This window comes from Microtus oregoni, unplaced genomic scaffold (assembly GCF_018167655.1).
Source record: "Microtus oregoni isolate MIOR12 unplaced genomic scaffold, Mior012 000013F_ref0000133, whole genome shotgun sequence".
Lineage (NCBI taxonomy): Eukaryota > Metazoa > Chordata > Mammalia > Rodentia > Cricetidae > Microtus > Microtus oregoni.
In genome coordinates, this window is record NW_024543072.1 from 47948187 (window position 1) to 47969543 (window position 21357).

A 21357-nucleotide genomic window follows, 5' to 3' on the forward strand; every position below is an offset into this window, starting at 1 on the left:
GCTTGGGTGTATTCATTTCAGATCCTCTTGTTCACTCTGCGTGATGCCCTCAGGCGCCCAGAAGAGAGGACTTCTGGGATTGTCTAATTGAAAGGCATTGTGGTATTGAGAGGCTCTGAGTATTCTAATTTGAGAAACTGTATCCTTTCTTCTCTAGCAAGCTGCCCTATGCCTTCAAGTGGGTAGCTTTATGCTTACTTTATTTCATTTGTGAAATGGTGACTGTCACAAAATGAAAAAAACACAAATGTTGTACTCTAGATAATTGTGAATAATGCATATGCATATTTCAAGTTGAGAGTATATTTTATCATAAATTTGATTGTTTTCCTTATTTACATGTTCATATCATCACATGAGAATGAACAACAATAGAAATGAGCATGAACATTGCATCTGAATGAACAAAAAGAATGGGGGCATGTAATTTGAAAGAATCATATGGAAACACACTATTGTAATAGTTTTCTAAGATATGATTATGCATATGTAAAGAGGGGGTTACCCTATGATAGTAGACAATGCCCAACTGAACACATGATAGCAAATACAAATCCTACTTCCAAGAATGGCTTATTGATTTTTGAGTTGTTGGTCAGTGGGTTATCATAGAACCCCAGACATTACAGGTTATTGTTAATGTTCTTAATTACTCTCTAAAACTTGATGATAAGACCCTATTGCTGAAGACACTTCATACTTGATTCATATAACATGGATAAATCAACCTGGTACTGACCTGGAAGCCTTGTTCCTGCTGGCTATCTTTTATGATTCTGGAAGGTTCTGTGCACTATATCACAGGACAAAATAATTATTAATGTCACCCAGTTGTGAACCCAGCCAGCTACATTAACTACTGGCCTAACAAGATATACCTATCCACTGTGCAACAGTAACACAACCATTATTGGAGTAACCAGTTAATTGCTTTCTGTTTGGATCTAAGCCCCACTCTTTGCAATGGAATCCAATCCTATTCTACTAAATAGACATAGTATTAAAACATGCTATACCCATAGGCCAATACATTTCTCAAGGTTCCTCAGAGAAACTTCTTACAGTAGGTGACAATTAATAGGATGAACATCAACAGGTCAGCATACAGAGAATACAGACTGTGGAGTGCTCCTCACTAAATGAAATGTATATATCACATGAATAGCTTCTAAAAACAATGTTTTCTGGACAGAATAGAGCAGTTTCCCTAATGAATGCACAGCAGTTGTGACAGCATGCACAAAGTCTGCATAAGGTCAAGCCAGACAAAAATATCTTTTGGAGGGGGAGTTGGAGAAGTGAATACAAAATAGACTATTTTCCCTGTCATTCAAATTGATGACAAACATTCACATGTTACTACTGGTGATTGGTAGTGAGACTTTATGTGTTGTATTTTAGAAAATGTGATTCCCATAGATAAGTTCTGCTCAATTGTAGTAATATGAGCGGCGGGGCTGCGTCCCCAGCACCCAGCTGGCCACATGGCTAGCTTATGCCCTGAAATAATTACACAGAAACTGTATTCTTTTAAACACTGCCTGGCCCATTAGTTCCAACCTCTTATTGGCTAATTTTCACATCTCGATTAGCCCATTTCTAATAATCTGTGTAACACCGCAAGGTGGCTTACCAGGAAAGATCTTAACCTGCGTCTGTCTGGAGTGGTAGAATCATGGCGACTGACTGATTCAGCTTTTTTCTCCCAGAATTCTGTTCTGTCTACTCCACCCACCTAAGGGCTGGCCTATCAAAGGCCAAGCAGTTTCTTTATTAATAAACCAATGAAAGCAACAGATAAGACAGATGACCCTCCTCCATCACTCAATAGAGTTATTAATTTTTAACATGATTTTTACTGAGTATATTCATTTCTAGAAGAGCATTTTTATAACATCTTATCGCAGTCTTTTTAATATTTGCTTTTTAGTATGCCATTACAAATAGCCAATTAATCAATTCTAGTTGAAAGCTATATGGAAGGTTTGGTTGCAAGGATAAATGGAATGTCTTGAATCTGGAAGCTTACACATTTGTATCAAACATTGTAGAACAGTTGTTTGGGTACAAAAGATAGAATAAAAATTTGTGGCTGGTCTTGACCTCTTTGCTCATATTCTCATTCTTTATAGTCTTCAGCGGGACCTGCGGAGCTCAGTCCAGTGCTCTGATGTGGGTCTCTGCCTCCTTTTCCATCTGTTGTTGGATGAAGGTTCTATGGTGATCTTTAAGATAATCATCATTCTGACTACAGGGCAAGGCCAGTTCAGGCACCCTCTTCTCTATTACTTAGGGTCTTAGCTGGGGTCATCCTTGTGGATTCCTAACCCCATAATCACTCCCTCAATCAAGATATCTCTTTCTTTGCTCTAGTATCTGTCCTTCCTCCATCTTGACTATCCCATTCCCTCACATTCTCCTCAACCCTTCCCTTCTTCCCTCCTTTCCCCTTCTCCATGAAGGAAAGGTTAATCCACTGAAACAGTCTACCTGAGCTAATGGGAGCTCATCAATTCCAGCTGGACTGGGAAGGAACAAGCATAGGACCCATCTAGTCTCTCTGAATATAGAGTGACAGTTGTATGGCTGGGGCAGACTGAGGAGCCATGGGCAATGGCGCTGGAATTTATCTCTACTGCATGTACTGGATTTTTGGGATCCTGTTCTCTTTAGATGTATACCTTGCTCAGCCTAGATGTAGTAGGGAGAGCCTTGGACTTTCCACAAAGCAAAGTGCCTTACCCTCTCTTAGGATTAGATGGGAATGGGGTGGGAGGATGTGTGGAGGGAATGGGAGGAGGGGAGGAAGTGGGAATTTGGATTGGTATTTTAAAAAAATATCTAATAAAAGAGGGAAAAATGTGGATGAATAAAGGCTTCACTTCTAGTTTAAACTTTTGGCAGTCTGGGATATAGCAATCATCAACAAATCTATATTCTCTGGATATATTTCTTCAGCTGATGTACTTATAATTAATTTAATTATACCACCATTGGAAAATGACCTTCTTTGCTGGCGAACATGCTGCTTAGAAACTTCCTTTGTTTTAGTCTCCATTTTTATCTTTGTGATTTTTTTGTAAAAAATAAGAATAATTGTTAGGATAAAACATCCCATTTTGCATATTTTAGTGTTTCAGGTGTTTAGTCTGCTGATGTTTGTACCATTCCAGTGTATGCAGTGCTCAGCACTCTTAGAGCAAGAGCGGCCACGTCACACTCCGCCACTCCTCTCTTCTTGTTCTGTTGTGAGGAATATGCACTGGTGATAAGATTAAACATGTATTAATACTTTCATGGCATTGGAAATGCTGACAAGATACAAATATGTCACTAGATTTAAGATACACTGTACAGCAGTCAAAGCAATGAGCACATCGCAACTCCTTTGTTACTATTCAGTGAAAGTAGCCATGGCCAATACACGAATGAATGAGTGACTGCATTCCAACGAAACATTTGACAGTCTTAACTCTGTATCCCCTGGTCTGTTTGAAAGTTGTCTGGTCCCTAAGTTCAAAATGAATGTACATACAGGAAAATGATTCCACTTTCAACTTCACCCTTAAATACTGTAGTCCATGACTTGGATTGTGTCTGTTACTCTGAAGATTACCAGATAATGTGATCCATCTCTACTAAAAGAATCCATGGTTCCTTGGAGAAATAGTTAACTCTATAGATGTGCAGAATTATATGAGATAAATGTGGAATGAATAGTAAAACACTCTATTAAAGAAGTACAAAAATAATATAAGATGAAGTGGGTATATCAAAGGAGCTAAGAGGGCTTGGGTTACCCAAACTGCTAATTTAATGTAGTATTGGTTATATACCGCAGTATAAGTTTATAAGTTTTTATGGCTTCATAACAATAGAAATAAATGAATTAGATATGTTGAGTAGGTAGGAGAGTAAATCTCCCATATAGAATTCCACAGCTGCTGCCAGTATTGGTCCTAAAAGCACTCAGAGGTGCTTCTGTGTTTTGGGAGTGAAGAGCATGAGATTGTGCCACATCTTGTTGTGTGATTTTTTACTCTTTTGGTTTTTATTTTTTAGGAAGGATGCCACCACCCAGCTCCAAAATAAATCACACAGAGGCTTATTCTCAGTCATGAATGACCGGCCTTAGCTTGGCTTGTTTCTTGCCAGTTTTTCTTATCTTAAATTATCTTATTTTTTTGCCTCTGGGCTTTTATCTTTCTCTATTTCTGTATACTTTTATTTCCTTCTTACTCTGTGACTGGCTGGGTGGCTGGGCAGCTGAGTGGTTGGCCCCTGATGTCCTCTTCTCCTTGTTCTCTTGCTTCTTCTGCCCTTCCTCTCAGATTTCTCCTTCTATTTATACTCTCTACCTGATAGCCCCACCTATTCTTGCTCCTGCCTCGCTATTGGTCATTCAACACTTTATTAGCCCATCAGGTATTTTAGACAGGCACATTAACACAGCTTCAAAGAGTTAAACAAATGCAGAGTAAACAAAAGTCACACATTGAAAGTGATATTCCCCAACAACATCTGACACGTTTCTTCCTATGGCATGACTTTTGAACTTAATGTGCCTTAATGGCTTTGGTTTGGATCACCTTGTTTGTTGGTACTAACTTGCTTAGTTGCTCCAATATGTTGTATCCCATGAGCTGCTGAAACTGAACCTGTGACTTGACTGTTTACTGAAAGCTGAGACTGGAAAAGAAGGTTCTCGAGACTGTGTGAACCAGAGGGGGAAGTAATCATCTGTAGAGGACACAGGCTTTCTGTCATTAGTATGCATTGCTGTTAATCTAAGAATTTTAGTGACCATAGCATTTACTAGTGTGATGCAGATGCTAAGCTTGTATTTGCCTTGAAATCTTTTGTAGTTCCACCGAGTATTAAAGGAGGGAATGTTACCACAGAAATATCTGCATTGCTCAACAGCATAGTTAAGCTGGAATGTGAGACCCGAGGGCTTCCAGTGCCGACCATTACCTGGTATAAGGATGGCCAGGTAGTCATATCCAGCTCACAAGCACTTTATATTGATAAAGGACAATTTCTTCACATTCCAAGAGCACAGGTCTCTGATTCAGCAACATATACATGCCATGCATCCAATGTCGCTGGAATGGCTGAAAAATCATTCCGTGTTGACATCTATGGTAAGGATACACAGCTTATCTTACCTGAGTGCCTTTCTGGTGTGCTGACATCCAGCTTTCTCACTCATGAAAGCTGGGGGAGGGGCGGTTTCCACTGTATATAGATAAGAATATGAAGAATTTGTTATAATTTGGAAAAGATATTTACAAAAGTTAAACATAGTTCAGTCCTTAACCAGCTCTTCCCCCTTGGAACTTAGAGCTTCTCAAGTATTTTGTTTATAGCAATAAAGTAAAGCATTGGTTAGTATTAAGATTAGTGTTTGATCTTCATCTTTTGTTAGCCTGATAGTCTAGAGCACCTCAGAATAATTAGAATAATTATAGATTGGTTGAACCAAGAAATTCTTCCCTCACCAACTTAGAGAAAAACAGGCATGTAAGAAGTTCCTCTAGTTAAAGCATATGAAAGGTTCTCTTTTATTTACTTAAGATGTTCTTTTATGGCTCTGAAAATAATTACCTGAAATATTACTATTTTTTTCTCCCTAGTTCCTCCAATAATTGAAGGTGACTTGGCCACACCCTCAAATAAGCAAGTTGTTATTGGTCAGTCATTGATCCTGGAGTGTAAAGCTGCTGGCAACCCTCCTCCTGTTCTCACGTGGTTAAAAGATGGTGTACCTGTGAAAGCCAGTGACAACATCCGCATAGAAGCGGGTGGGAAGACACTTGAAATCTTGAGTGCTCTAGAAGTTGACCGGGGACAATACATATGTGTGGCTACCAGTGTGGCAGGAGAAAGGGAAATCAAATATGAAGTTGATGTCTTAGGTAAGTAAGGATAGCACTGCCTAGATTGTCAGATTCACAGCATTGGATTTTTGAACACATTTCACAGTATATAGTAATGATGGAGGAGGCCATTTGTTGGTCCTGGCCAACGAGCTATCTTAGACCTGAAATAATCACACAGAAACTGTACTATTAAAACACTGCTTGGCCCATTAGCTCTAACTTCTTATTGATTAACTCTTACATCTTAATTTAACCCATTTCCTGTAATTTGTGCATCACCATAAGGTCGTGTTCTGTCAGCAAAGTTTCAACATGTCTGTCTCTGGTGGCTCCATGGCGTCTCTCTGTACTTAGCTCCTTCACAGTCAAAAAATTCAAAGAAAACACAATAATATACATAATCCAGACTCTCCGCGAATTTTCCATTTTTATGTGACTTATTTAATCCTTTTAATCTATAACTATCTGTACTCTGTCTCTTTAAAGACTTTACCCCCTTTTTAAAAACCATTTACTTCTTTTCCAACTCTGTATAGTCTTTTTCTTCTCTCTTCCAAGCCTACATGCATTTATCCAACACTGTGACCCATTTAGAGGTCTTTTATGTCTGAATCTGTCCTACTGTGTAATTCTTTACTATCCAGGACCACTTCTTAAAATGCTAAGCGCTTCTTAAAAACTTAAACTGTGCCATTAATAGGGTATATACAGCAGCACCTGCTTGCTCTGCCCAGCCCAGAATGGTGGAGCTGTTTGCTGCTTCTGAGAGTCATGCCCACAACTCCATTCTCAGGCACACAGCCAGTCCATGCCATTATTAAGCAAGCTGCAGCAGTCTGCTCACAAACCCCACTTAAATGCTCTGGAGCCAGACCTCCTGTCTGAAAGAGTCAGAGTTCACACACGTTAGATGCCAATTTGTTGGAGTAGGCTGCTTGTTGGTTCCCAACTGCCCAGCTAGCTTAGACCCAAAATAATCACACAGAAACTGTATCAATTAAATCACTGCTTGTCCCATTAGCTCTAGTTTCTTATTGGCTAACTCTTACATCTGAATTTAACCCATTTCTATTAATCTGCATATGTCCATGTAGTAATAATGCAATCTAAGTTCAAGTGTGGTGGGCTTTTCCAATCTGTTCAAGTGGTGGGTTTCTCAATAGAGTCCCGCTATCTAAATCTAAATCACATGCAGCTCTTCCATGGATTTTAATGGATGCACTTTGTTCTTTCAATGGCATGTTCATAACTTTATCAACTGCTGGCTGCAGGAGTCAGAGGTGTTCTTCTGTCATAAGCACTGTGGTAGACTACAGGGAATAGTCTCTAGACTTTGAGGAATCATCTTGCCACCTTGAGACTCTGTATTTGCAGCCAGAAGATTCTTAAATGTGTGTTATTTTGAAAATAAACAATATAAAATGTTTACATTAGCATAGCATCTATGGCACCATAGTGTGTGTCAGAGAAAATTCCCAGTGACTGGAGGACATTCACCATGGCAAGTTCTTAGTATAAAATGCATTGACAATTTCAAATCCCCTTGATTATTAAATTCCCATGAAAAACATCAATTTTCTAAGTTACTACTGAGATGTCAGGATGGAATTATTCCTGCAAACACTTCTTTGCCTGCTACCTTCTGTCTATTTTTTTTCTTCCTAGTACCACCAACTGTGGAAGGAGGAGATGAAACATCTTACTTGATTGTGATGGCAAATAACTTACTGGAGCTAGATTGCCAAGTCACAGGCTCTCCCCCACCAACTATCATGTAAGCGTTTTGGTATGTCTTCTAAATACCTCTCTCACTTTTTAATATAAATGTTTTGGAGTTGTCCTGGAGGATTTTGACATTGAGGAGTATCAGTACAAAATCATATTCCTCTTGGAAAATATATAGTCTATATACAAGGCAGATGATACTTGGTACTCAGAAAACAAACATATTGGCACAATTGGAGAAAATCCTTTATATTTTTTTAGAAATTATCTTTTCAGACAGAAGATGTAGACTATTAAGCACTATTAATGTTAGACATCCCTGAAGCACTGATATGTGTAATAGACTATTAAATAAAAAGAATAACAGAAATTTTATAGAGATGTGAAGGTTAGCATGATTATAGTTTTGTCTGGTTGGTCTCCCTCCTACATTGTTGAGGGAGCATTATTGAATATACAATTTTCATTTTCAACATGGTATGAGACATGTAAAATAGTTGGTTGACTGCAACTCACACATTATAAAGTGATAGCCCACAAAACTATAAAACTCTGATTTTAATATTATGATTTGCAAACATTGGAAGCTCATTACATTTTGTTGGTTAATATGATTTAAATACTACAGTGAATAGTATCATTTGTCCCTTTCTGTAACCTAAACTTATTAGAAGGATAATGAACTCATTACAGAGTTTTGAGTGCCAGCTGTTTTCCAACCTCTCTGAGGGACCATGTTTCCTTTTTACTTCTCTTCTACATCCTGTTTCACAGAGTGATTAATTAGGAGATTAGGTGAATGCGTAGTAGAGAATAACACACAAATAACCTCTAGGAAATTGCTCATTTACAATATGTATCTAGATTTCTCTTTCTCTTTATCTATAGGTGGCTAAAAGGTGGTCAGTTAATTGATGAAAGAGATGGATTCAAGATCTTACTAAATGGACGCAAACTGGTTGTTGCTCAGGCTCAAGTGTCAGACACAGGTCTTTACCAGTGTGTGGCAACGAACATCGCCGGGGACCACAGGAAGGAATTTGAAGTGACGGTTCACGGTATGTGAAGGAAGGGATGGTGTATTGCATTTTAAACTATTCTGGCTTTATTCATTGTCTAATTCAGAGAGGAGCAGAGAGAAGTCTTGAGTTGTGTAAAGTAGTGAGAAAAGGGCCACCGTAGTTAAAAAAAAATAATAACAGACTTACATTATCTTCTGTTGCAGAGACTTACCCGAAGTATCGTGTGAATAAGATTAGGTGATAGTGTTAGCGAGTGTGTTCTAGACGGTATTGAGGGTGAAGATGGAGCTAGACTATGACAGAAGAGGAAGGCAAAATTTTCCAAGGGAATGGGTTATGTCAACCTTTAAGGATTTGACCCAAACAGGAGTGCCTATGAAGCATGTTTTCCAGAAGCAATGCTTAGGGTATAATTGTGGGATTCAGGAACATAAGCGCATTCACAGAACTGGCACATTAATATTATGACCACGAATCTAATGACAAGAGCACATCTCTGCCAGGACATTATATGTCCCACTTGCCAGCAGAACTTGAGAAGGAAGGGACTGGAACCCGAAACTGAAGAGCCATTTGGAGTGCCCAGGAACAGAATCTGTGAAAATCAACTGCATTCTTCCTTCTGTCTCTGTAGACTCTCCTTCAAAATTTGTTTTTCCATGTCCCATGATGGAATGCAGACAAATCTAGTTCAGTTTCGATTCCAGGTTCTTGAGAGAGAATCTGGCAAGCCCAGCTTCTATCACCTTATGACCCCAGGTCCAGTCAGCCTTTCTAGGGACAAAGTCATGTGCATAAATACTGCTTGAATCTGGCACTAGTTTAATGAGGCCATTCCAGAGAAATGAATGGTAATTATCAACTGTGAAAATAAGCCAATGGGTTTGAGCCAAACATACTTGTTAGGTTGCAGTAACCATATGGACATTTTGGCTATTCAAATAACTAAAAACTCAGAACTAAGAATGAGTGTTATCTAAAATGAGTAAAAATTATAGATTAAACACAAAATGAAGTTGTTTCCTTGTTTATGAAATACATTATTTTTCCTGATTTTATGGTTTCAGTTCCCTTAAACTTATTTAAAATACATTTTATTAATCCTTTGAGAATTTCATATATGCATACAATATAACTTGATCATACACATTTCCATTTCTCCTTCTACCTCCTCCTGGATCTACACCACACATGCATCCCAACTTTATGCTCAGAGTTTCTTTATATAACCCTCGAGTCCTTTTCTGCTCCCATTTAGACATGAGTGCCTCACACATACTCTTAGGTCTGGGACATCTTTGATTGTGGTTTCTTTCTGTCCCTCCCTTCTTTTTATCCAGTTCCTCCAACAATCAAATCCTCAGACCTTCCCGAGAAGACTGTGGTGAAATACAAGCCAGTCACCTTGCAATGTATAGCCAATGGTATTCCAAACCCATCCATTACATGGCTGAAGGATGACCAACCTGTGAACACTGCCCAAGGAAACCTCAGAGTGAGTATAAGACCCTGAACCCAAATTAAGACATATGTAAGTCTTGCTAACTCTATCATCTTATTATTTCCTAAGTATTGTTTTTCTTATAGGACAGATTTGGCAGAAATTTAACTAAAATTTATTTTCCTTATTTCCCAATGAAATTTTAAAAAAACTGCTGATTTAGCTCCTAGTACAGGAGTTTGTGTATTTATTTTGATTTATGCCTTCAAAAATTGTTGTCTTTTTTTTTTAAGTAGCACTGAACCATGAGTTTATTATTACTGCCTTCATAGACATTTTCTGGGAATCTTTTTTTCTATTTTTTTTAAAATTTATTTATTTATTAAAGATTTCTGCCTCCTCTTATGAGTGACTAAAAATCATTTCTGTCTCACATGCTGACTGTGCCCTCTGGCATTTAATTATGTGCTAGAGAATTAGAATTAGAGTTAGGAACCTAGTAAACAGATGAATAGATGATAGATTTCTATCCCGAGTAACCTGTGTACTTAAAAATCATAAATAGCCTGACCTGATGGTATAGTTATTTTGGAGACTGAGGCAGGAGGATTGTAGTTCAGACTACCTTGACTACAGAGCAAGATTTAGCAAGTTTTAGCCTAATCTAGGCAAGTTAGTGATTTCATATCTCAAAATAACAACATACAGAAAAGGCTAGCAATGCATCTCAGTGATAGGGTGATGTATGGTATGCACAAGGCCCTGGTTTCCATCTCCAGTACCATTAAAGCATATAGAATTCATGTATTTTTCTAGTAGGATCAAGTTAATTGACAAATGTTGCCTTGAATTTTGCTTGTATATTTTCAATATGTAATATGTCTTTAGTTCTTCCCCTAATAGAAATGGTCTAGATATCTGTTTGCTATTAGTTCTAAGATATGATCTCACACCTCTGTACAAAAGAAAAACTCAGTAAACAGACTTCAAATACAGTGCATGTAAAGGATTGCTTACCTTGGAGAGAGAGATTTATCAGGTGGTCACATAAACGTAATTTAAAATTTAATGAATATATTAAAGATGTAATATAGAAACAGGACCTGTGAGGAAAGCCTTTAAGAAGAGTTCTGAAGAATGAATAGGGTCAAGTAGGAAAGAAATAAGCAGTTCCGGGAGTGTGTGTACAGCAAACACGTTCTTTAGAGCATGTGTCCTCTCAGGGATCTGAAAGCAAGGCAGATGTCTGAGGAAGAGAAGAAAAGCAGAGGGGTTATTGGCATGAAGAGGTGGAGAGGCAGTAGTAAGCACTTTCACAATACTAATTATTTTATCTTTGCAAAGGCAATTGGGGGATAAAAGAGTTTTAAGAGGCATGCCATGACCAGGTTTACATTTAAATATAGTTGTGTACTATTTTACAATGAGGATACATAGCATAATTCAGCACTTTCATCATTGTATAGACTTCACAGTACTATTCCACAAACCTAGACGGACTAGATAGTGTCATCATTCTATATCGGCCGTCATTGGCCAAATCACTACTATCTGGTACATGACTGAAGTTACTTGCATCCTTTCTGAAAAACTAAGTTGGAGGACCAAGAGTAGATATGTAAAATCAGTTAAAACCAATATGAATTTCTATAGGAGACAGAGGTAGAAATTTGGTACTATATACTAGTTTCAGAAAGGAGGATATTTTGGTGCAATAGTCAAGTCATTGTAGATTGAAAGATGGTTTATTAAAGATGATGGTTGGGTGTATAAGGAAAACTCCTGAGACTTTAAACTACATAATTATGTGGATGACACTGACCACCAGTGATATGGGACACTCTGGAAGAGCATAAGGGAAAGAAAGTACTGTGATTTTAATTTCAGGCTCTGGAGTTCACATCAGTTGGAGATACACTGGTAGAGATGGTGGGCATGTAACTAGGTTATTGCAAATTGCCACGGAGATCAACAGAATGATATGGCTAGAATTTTTGGCACACTGTTTATATTTAAAGTTTTGGGCACAAATAAGTTAACCCAAAGAGTAAAGAAGTAAAGGGTAAGATGAGAGAAGATCAAGCTAGTCCTGAGTATCAAGAAGTTGTGGCATTAAAAGCCAGGTGCTAAATTGTAGGGATGAAAATAAATGCATGGATATGTTGCTTAGCATGTTTAGTGCAGTTTGACTGGAAAATAGGTTAGCTCGAGACTGTGGAGAGATCATTTGGGGTCGAAATGTGGTGAACCTGGAGGCCTCTACTGAGTTCAGATTTCTTCCTGGGCAGAGTGGGGAGCCATGAGTGAGGTTTGAAAGGGTTCTGGGGGAAGGATCAAGTTTCCAATCCTAAATAAATTATTCTGGCAACAGTGTGTAAGATAGATTAACAACTGGGGAGGTTGGAGACACTGGAACATCAGTTAAGAAGCCATCATAATCCCACAGTGGTTGTGGAAGTGGAAAACAGGGGATCTGAGAGCATGGCTGTGCTGTAATTAATAGAAGTCAAAGTGGGCGCCAAAACCCCGATGACTGGAAAAATCAGGGGTGCCATTAAGCAAGACTGGGAAAATGCAATGGCTAGTCAATTTTAGGAATATGAGGGAATAATTTACAAACTTAGTTCTGGATAGTTCTTGTGTTAACCTGTCCTAGGACCATGAATGTAGAGCTTGGGAAACCAGCAGAAGCTGAGGCTGTAAATTCAGGTTTGAACTTAGGGTTTTTTTTACCAAAGTTATGGGATTGGGTGGAAACTCCAGAGAGTTAAATTTCCTGTTTGTGTAGCAGAAAGTGGAAACAGGTTCTGTAATGCAATGTACTCCCAGGGAAGCCTGGGAGTAAAGGCTGTAGAATACTCTCTCTTTAACAGCCTGTGAGCACAGACCATCAAGAGAGCAGGACACCCAATGCTGTGTATAGTAAGAGAGTATGCACTAATTGCCGAGACTACTGGGCACTGTGACTGGATGTTATTGGTGACTTCAAAATAATCAGTGTTAAATAATGACTTTTTATTCACCCGGTTGCAATGCATTTAAGAGCAAAATAAGGAGAAAGCAAAAATTTATCGACATTCCTATTATTCATATTTTATAACTTTTATAGTTTTACTGGCCCTTGTGACAATTTCATCAAAAAAGTTTGTTGCCTTAAAACCATTTATGAAGTGTTACATAAATGTGGTCATGAGTTTTTTTTCGGCAAATTTAAATTTTCATCACATGCTTTATAGTCCAGTGTGAATATCTTTTATTCAATGGGGTTTTATGAATATACCAGCAGGCCAGCCTTAAGTTATTTTATTTTCTATCTTCAAATGAATAAGAATGCATTTTAAAATCAAATTAGCCTATTTTCTTATGTACAATGAAGTGATCTGGATCTCAAATATTGAGTTAACTAAGATATAAAACTACAATTAAACATTATACATTTAAAACAAACTTTTCTGTCTCAGCAAATGTTTTTAAATCCAACCCAAATACTGCCATGCTTTCTGTTCCCAATTAGATACAGTCTTCTGGTAGAGTTCTCCAGATTTCCAAGGCTCTTTTGGAAGATGCTGGCAGATACACATGTGTGGCTACCAATGCAGCTGGAGAAGCCCAACAGCACACTCAATTGCATGTGCACGGTAAGAGTATCTTTATGGCTTTCTCTTGCATGTGTGTATGCATGTGTGTGAGTGCATACAGGCGGGTGCACATATGTGTATGAACACACATATGCAATCCACAGGTCAACTGCCATTGTCATTGCTGCTGTACCATCAATCTTATAGGTTTTTTTAGTTTTTTGATTTTTTTGAGAATTTAAGACACTCACTAGTCTTACATTCACATCAATATTCCCCTCCTTCTCCTACCTCCAAGTCCTCCCATGTCCTCTATTTAGTGGGGCTTTTGTGTACCTCCTATTGCCATTTTCCTAAACTGCCTTGAAATTTGAGGTAGAATCTCTCACCTGGCCTGGTACTTACTGATTAGGTTAGCCTGGCTAGCCAACCAGCTCTAGAGATCTGCTGTCTCTGCCTCTCAAACAGTAGGATTATAAGCAGTCATTAGCATTCCCACTTTCATGACTCTCTAATTGGTTGTGAGGAAACATAGAAGGGAAGGGAACTTAGAGTAATTACAGGTATTTTTTTTTATAAATATCTTCTGTTTTCAAGTTATTAAACAGTATACTCAGATTTTTATGAGTGTATACGTGTGTGGTGCAAATAAATATATGCATGTTCACATGTTTAGAAGCATGTGTGTGTGTCCACATGTGTATAAGCATGTATGCCGGTCATGCATATGTTCACATATGTTCAAGCACAAAATTGATGGCAGGTATCATTCTCAGTTGCTCACTACCTTACATGTTGAGATAGGGTCTCTTCCTGGATTGAGAACTCACTCTTTTAACTAGTCTGGCTAGTCAGTTTGCCATGTAGGTCCCTGTCTGTCTTCTCCTCTGGGATGTCCACAGGCTGCCACATGCATGCAGCTTTTACAGGGGTTCTACAGAGCCTAACTTGATTCCTCATCTTGCAAGGCAAATTCTTTACCCTCTGAGGCATCTCTCCATTCTCCAGTGTTTTCTAAATGATTCATAACACCTTTACTAATAATCCTCTGCAGAAGATTTTATTGAAAAAGACAAAGATTCAGGGTCATGCCTTAACCTGGTCTATAATCTTATATGGTTTTTATTTGTGAATTGGGGGTACACTTGACTTGGGATCTTCTATGTGCTTTTGTAGAGTGTCTGGGTGGCTATGGAGCACATCACCAACATCACAGTTTTACTATAAACTTGGAAGACATAGACTTTGAAAAGAATGCGTGCACATCCAAACTGGCTAGGCTTCCACAAAGCCAGAACATGAAGTAGGATCAAAACCCAGTGCCATTGTCCTTGGCTTCTCATCAGCCCTCATTGTTCGCCATGATCAGAGAGTCCGGTTTTATCCCATGCTTTTTCAGTCATAGTCCAGCTGGCCGTGGTGAGCTCCCAATAGATCAGCCCCACTGTCTCAGTGGGTGGATGCACCCCTCATGGTCCTGACTTCCTTGCTCATCTTCTCCCTCCTTCCGCTCCTCATTGGGACCTTGGGAGCTCAGTCCAGTGCTCCAGTGTGGGTCTCTGTCTCTATCTCCATCCATCACCAGATGAAGGTTCTATGGTGATATGCAAGATATTCGTTAGTATTGCTATAGGATAGGGTCATTTCAGGTTCCCTATACTCATCTGCCCAAGGAACTAACTGGAGACATCGCCTTGGGCTCCTGGGAGCCACTCTAGGTTCAAGTCTCTTGCCAGCCCTAAGGTGGCTCCCTTAACTAAGAATTGTACTTCTGTGCTCCCCTATCCAGCCTTCCTTTATCCCAAGCATCCGGTTTCCCCAAGTTCCCCCCCCCATCCTCCCCTTCTCCCTTTTCTCTCCCTATCTCCCCTTACCCCCAACCCACCCCACCCCCAAGATCCCACTTTTCTCCCCGGCAATTTTGTCTACTTCCCATAGGCAAAAGAATAACTATATGTTTTTCCTTGGGTTCACCTTCTTATTTAGCTTCTCTAGGATCACAAATTATATGCTCAATGTCCTTTATTTATGGCTAGAAACCAATTATGAGTGAGTACATCCCATGTTCATCTTTTTGGATCTGGGTTACCTCACTCAGGATAGTGTTTTCTATTTCCATCCATTTGCATGCAAAATTCGAGAAGTCATTGTTTTTTACCGCTGAGTAGTACTCTAATATGTATGTATTCCACACTTTCTTCATCCATTCTTCCATTGAAGGGCATCTAGGTTGTTTCCAGGTTCTGGCTATTACAAATAATGCTACTATGAACATAGCATATATTCATTCCACATTTACTGAGGAATCCAGCCTAGAATAACATCCCAAAACCTAACTTAATTCCAGGTACATAGTAGGCAGTTGAAAATTTTGACATATGAAAGAGTAAACTGAGTGATTTTAAAAATGCCAGTGGGTCATTGGATTCTTCTAATTCGCTTCTTTGCATGTTTTCTTTTATTTGAATGAACCAGTTAAAATAAATTTTTCCTTAAATGATTCTCATAAACCAATTTATTCTGTTCACAAAATAGGAACACCCAATATGAGTGTATTTGCACATAAAAACGTGTTTCTTAGCAGTAGTTAATTGGAAGGACACTATTTGAGGTTGGCTCCTTGTCCTAAAGAGGCTGAGAACACACAGACACTGCTATCCCTCACTGCCTAATTCCTCTGCTTCACACAGGTCTATCTGCCTCTGTCATCTGAGTGTTCCTTGACAGCTGTCTCCAGCAACTCCTCAAGTTTCTGCTTGCGTCTAAGAGTTGCCAAATTGTGTGTTTCCTGTAGTCTTTCCTTCCATCTTCCTCGCACATTAAAACTGTCGCTTCCTGCATCAGTCTCAGTTCTTCTCAAACAGTGTCTCTGATTCCACCCGTGTGGTCACCAGTATTTGGAGAAATAGTGAGTCAAACATTGAAGACTCTTATGATGCTGAAAACTAGAGTCCTGGAAAGAAACACTTCATCAAACAAAATAAAGCACAATGGTGCATATATGTAAAAAATAGTGGGAGCCATTATTAAGTACCTCATGAAAAACATTTATTTAAAGTATAACAAAAAGCAACAAATGAAGAAAGTACATAAGGGAAAATCAAGTCTCTAGATATAGGGTCTGAAGATGGTAACAAAATGTCAGCAGTCAGAAGACACGATTGGGTGCTCATCTACATGGAAAATCATCAAAGAGAAGGGAAGCAAGTGGAAAACATCTGAGTTCATGTGTAAAGAAAGAAACAGAGCTTAGTCTTTGGGAGGACTTAGTGGAGATGGCCAAGTGAGATGAAGAACATGATGCTATCTCCTTCACACAAGTCACAATGCAGAGGTAAGATCTAGTAAGAGCTTAAAACATCCCATCTGCTGTGGTACCCATTTGTCTGGATAACAGCTCATCTCCATGACAGGAGAATGATGATGAAGTGGGCTTGTAATAATTAACCTGGAGTAAGCTTTTGGCTACATGTTTGTGACTGGAATCTGGACAAACGCTGTCTCCTCTTAGTGCTGAGGACAGCAATGTCCCATTGGAAGCCTGAGGCTCCAAACTCGAATCTGTCTTCTAATATGCATACGTTAATACTCCTGATAATAATAAGATATGTGAAAATATAAAAATTTTTAACAAATTGATTAATTAAAGACTTTGAGTAGACTACAAATATTGAGAGGAGAATCTTGAAATGTGAAGAACTATGTAAAGTAGGTCTTGAAAGAAATTATTGAAAGATGCACACACGTATTGAAACAATTGCATATTATTTGGACTTGGGATCTACATGATTATTGTAAAAACAAATTTGACTTCATAAATGTATCAGTCACGAAAGTTAATGCACTAGGGATAAAGGAGAAATGATACCTTTCTACTTTTACTCTCTGGGTACCTTTAAAATGCTTTATGTCCAACTCTGATCATAACCAATTTAAAGGCGAATTGACAAAATACATGGAAAAGTAACCATTTAGTTTCATTCCATTATTAACTTATGTAACAATAGTCACTTTCAGTTATGGTTTGTTTAATCAATCTTTATGGATGAGCATTGCATTCTGAAAGCGGACATTTATTACAGCTGTCACCTGAAATGTTCAATCTTCAATATTCAGTATTCTAATTTCTCAATGTTGTCATTTCCCATACAAATAAAAATATCTTAGATAAGCCCATTCTTCTCCACCATTGTAAAAAAAATTAACGAGTTGAAGTAAGTGTAGGGAGGATGCATGGGCTCTTGGACTCGATCACCAAGCTGTGACCATGAGAAGAGAACATTCTCATGGAATTTTCCAGGGAGGGATTTTGCCTGTTATAAACAGCAGGAGCCCTCAGTAGGTGGTCTTTTTTTGATCGTCAAAGTTTCATAATTCTGAAAGTTTTTGTTCTCAAGACCAAACTATGAAGTTATATCTAAACCCCAAATATTTGCCAAGTGAGACAGATGTTTCTACAAACAAGTAGTTATTTGAAGTCTAATAATTCAAGCATCCATTTCATCTGCACATAATTACTTCCTATGAAAAAATGTCATTCAAGGTGATACACCCAGAAGACATAGAATGTTGTAGTCTAAAAGGATGGGCTTCAAATTTGGGTCTTGTACTGTCACTTGACATCTGTGAGACACCAAGCTTAGATGGGAATCTTCTTAAGGCTAAGAAACCTCATCTGTAAGGTAGGAGAGATAACAATAATACGGATAATCACAAGGGTTGTTTGAGGTTTAAGTAAAATACAAGACAGGAAAGTTTCAGCCTAGTGCCTGTCTCCCAGTCAGCATCTGTAAATGGTAGCTTGAGGACTGGTTTTGGCAAAACACATGTTTGGCTCCTGGCCCTTCTCACTGTACTCTTTGAACAAATATGCTACAGGCCTGCTGCCTTTCCCGTTGGCTGGGAATCCTCTCGCGTCTGTATTAGTTGTCTCATAAAAACATTAGAAGGACTCCTTATTTTTATTTTATATTTTAAAAGTATTTGCTTGGCTAACATCTGCTAACACCCACTCAAACAAGGTTTCTGTATCATTTCTGTGTTTTGTTTAATAGCTTGCCTGTGGCCTAGTGGAGGTTTGGGAGTGCTCTAGGGAGCTGTTTTGTTTCCTTCTTCATAGCCAAGTTAAGGTCAGGATTCTACTGAACTATGTTTTCAGTGCAGATTAATTTATTTCCACTATTTTCAAACACTAGTGAATAAGGTAGATTAACTCTTGAAAGTCACTAACTCAGACATAACTAGGATTTGATAGGGTCTGTTTATGCCCCAAATGGCTACAAGATTAGACAGAGTTGAGCTCATGATGTTTCAAGACGGTACTGTGGTTTTAACTTGATGTGCGCATGCAGTGTTTGGAAGAAGAAAAAATGAAAAAAGAGCAGTAGATTGAAAAACACTTACTCTCCCACCTAGGGAATTTTTACATATTACAATTGGCATGAGATGGCATCTCCTTATTGATGACATACACAGAGCAGTGGCCTCCTAAATCATTTAAATGCTACAAAGGAACCATGTTTTTTATATTTTATTTACCTTTATCTTCAATATTGGGTAAAGGTTTTCCTTATAGATATTTTACAGATTAGTGATGTTACTGTCACCTAAGGTAATATACCATCACAAACTTCTGTGGACAGGCTTATACTTTCTCATGGATATAATCAGACAAGATCAAGCGTGTTCAGAATGGTATGGCCCTAGACAAAAGACAATAATCCACTCAAAAAATTGGGGGATTTACGATCCATTTGCTTCTTGTCAGCCTGGGGTGCTAACTACACGCAAAGAGCATACCTGGCTAGGAGCCTTTAGACTTCAGCATTCTGAGTGAGAGAGAGAGAGAGAGAGAGAGAGAGAGAGAGAGAGAGAGAGAGAGAGAGAGAGGTGTTTGTGTTTATGGTGTATACATGTATGTAAATACATGCGCAGGTCTTTACCTGTATGCATATGAGGTAGCCAGTGGTCAACTTTAGATGTCTTCCTTGTTTGTTTATCTCCTTATTTTTGTTATGTATAATAGGATAACAATGTCTCTAATTTTTAAGGATAATTTTTCTTTTCTCAGTGCATGTTGGGATTATATATATATATATATATATATATCAACAGAATATATTATTACATTTATAATTAACATGTATTTTTTGTATTTTTGAAGTAAAGTTACGGTTTATTGTAAGAAGATTTTAATATAGCCATAAGATTGGATCTTAAGAGAAAGAGACATATAAAAAGAGATTTCTTGTTCTTTTCTCGGATGCCTAGACCTGAAAAATTACACAGAAACTGTTTAATTACAACACTCTTCAGCCAATACCTGAGGTATATTCCTAACTAGCTCTTTCATCATAAACTAACCCATTTCAATTAATCCTGTGTATCACCATGAGGTCGAGGCCAACCAGTAAGGTTCCAGTGCCCTTCTCCTTTGGCAGCTACATGGTGTCTCTGATTCCACTTACTCTCTCTATATAGCTCTGTTCAGATTTCCTGCCTGGCTTTGCTCTGCTAAGCCATTGACCAAAACAGCTTTATTCATCAACCAATAAAAGCAACACGCACGCACACACACACACACACACACACACACACACGGACATCCCACATCATTCTCTCTTTTCTATCTAATTAAAAAGGAAGGTTTTAACTTTAACATAGTAAAATTACATATAACAAAACAGTTATCAAGCAAGAATTACAATTACACTATCTAGTCTATTTGTATTACAAAAATAAAATATTCTATCATCTATCTTATGTTTTGAGTCTAAAGTTTCATATCTAATTTATCTTTTATTATAGCTAATTAAAACCATATCTATATATGTCTTCAAATTGATCAAAGACCCCAAAGAATATAATATTAACTAAGTAAACAGGAAGTGCTTGTAAGCAACTTCCAAAACTCTAGATTTGACAGAGACATCTCACTGCCTGGACAGTCACCCAAAGTTTTTCTGAAATGTTGGGACATCCATCTTCAGCCTATAGGTCCATAATATCTGGCACGCTTTTCAGGGAAGCAGGAAATTTGAAGATCTGTTCTTCCTTATAATGGCAAAATTTGTCAGTGGCTTTCTTTTGTGTCCTGCAGAATTTCTTGCAGTTTCCTTTGTGAAACAGGGACCCTGAAGAACCATTCCATCTTTTGGAAAGTTTAGCAGTCACTTTTCTGTGGGTCCTGCATGTCCAGTTCATACAGCATGTCATCAAACAACCAAGACAAGAGCAGTTTCTTGCTCAAATGGCTAGCTTTGTCACACTGAAGGCAAATTTCACGAGTTTCTTCGATGCCCATCAACCTCTCTGAAATAACTAGTGCTGCTAGAAGTTCTTAAAATATATTATAAACATATTAAATTCTATATTCTGTAGGTCATTGAAGTGTTGAAGATTATCTATCTAACTGAAAACACAACTAACATGACGAGTTTGACTATTATAAATCAGTATCAATCTATAATTTTTAATTATACATTACATTTTAAATGAGCTGCATGAACACAATACCTTAAACAAGAGCAAAAATACATGCACACAGTGTAACAAAATCAATCTTACATTTGTATTAGTAGACCAAGATCCATACCAATGCAAAGAATTTATCATTATATTATATCCCCCTTTAAATAAAAACAAACATTTATAAACAATCATTATGGGTATTTGAGCATAGTTTTTTTTTTCCCAAACTTCTTCCTGCT

At 38.1% G+C, this 21357-nt stretch overlaps 1 protein-coding gene across 1 annotated transcript in view; it reads left to right on the forward strand.

Moving 5' to 3' along the window:
* Hmcn1 (hemicentin 1) overlaps positions 1–21357 on the forward strand; it is a 441231-nt gene that overhangs the window by 266202 nt on the left and 153672 nt on the right. The window contains exons 31-36 of the mRNA XM_041662626.1: positions 4866–5144; positions 5637–5918; positions 7548–7656; positions 8496–8665; positions 9970–10124; positions 13585–13708. Coding sequence (XP_041518560.1) covers positions 4866–5144; positions 5637–5918; positions 7548–7656; positions 8496–8665; positions 9970–10124; positions 13585–13708 — 1119 coding nt within the window. The remainder of the gene's footprint in view (positions 1–4865; positions 5145–5636; positions 5919–7547; positions 7657–8495; positions 8666–9969; positions 10125–13584; positions 13709–21357) is intronic.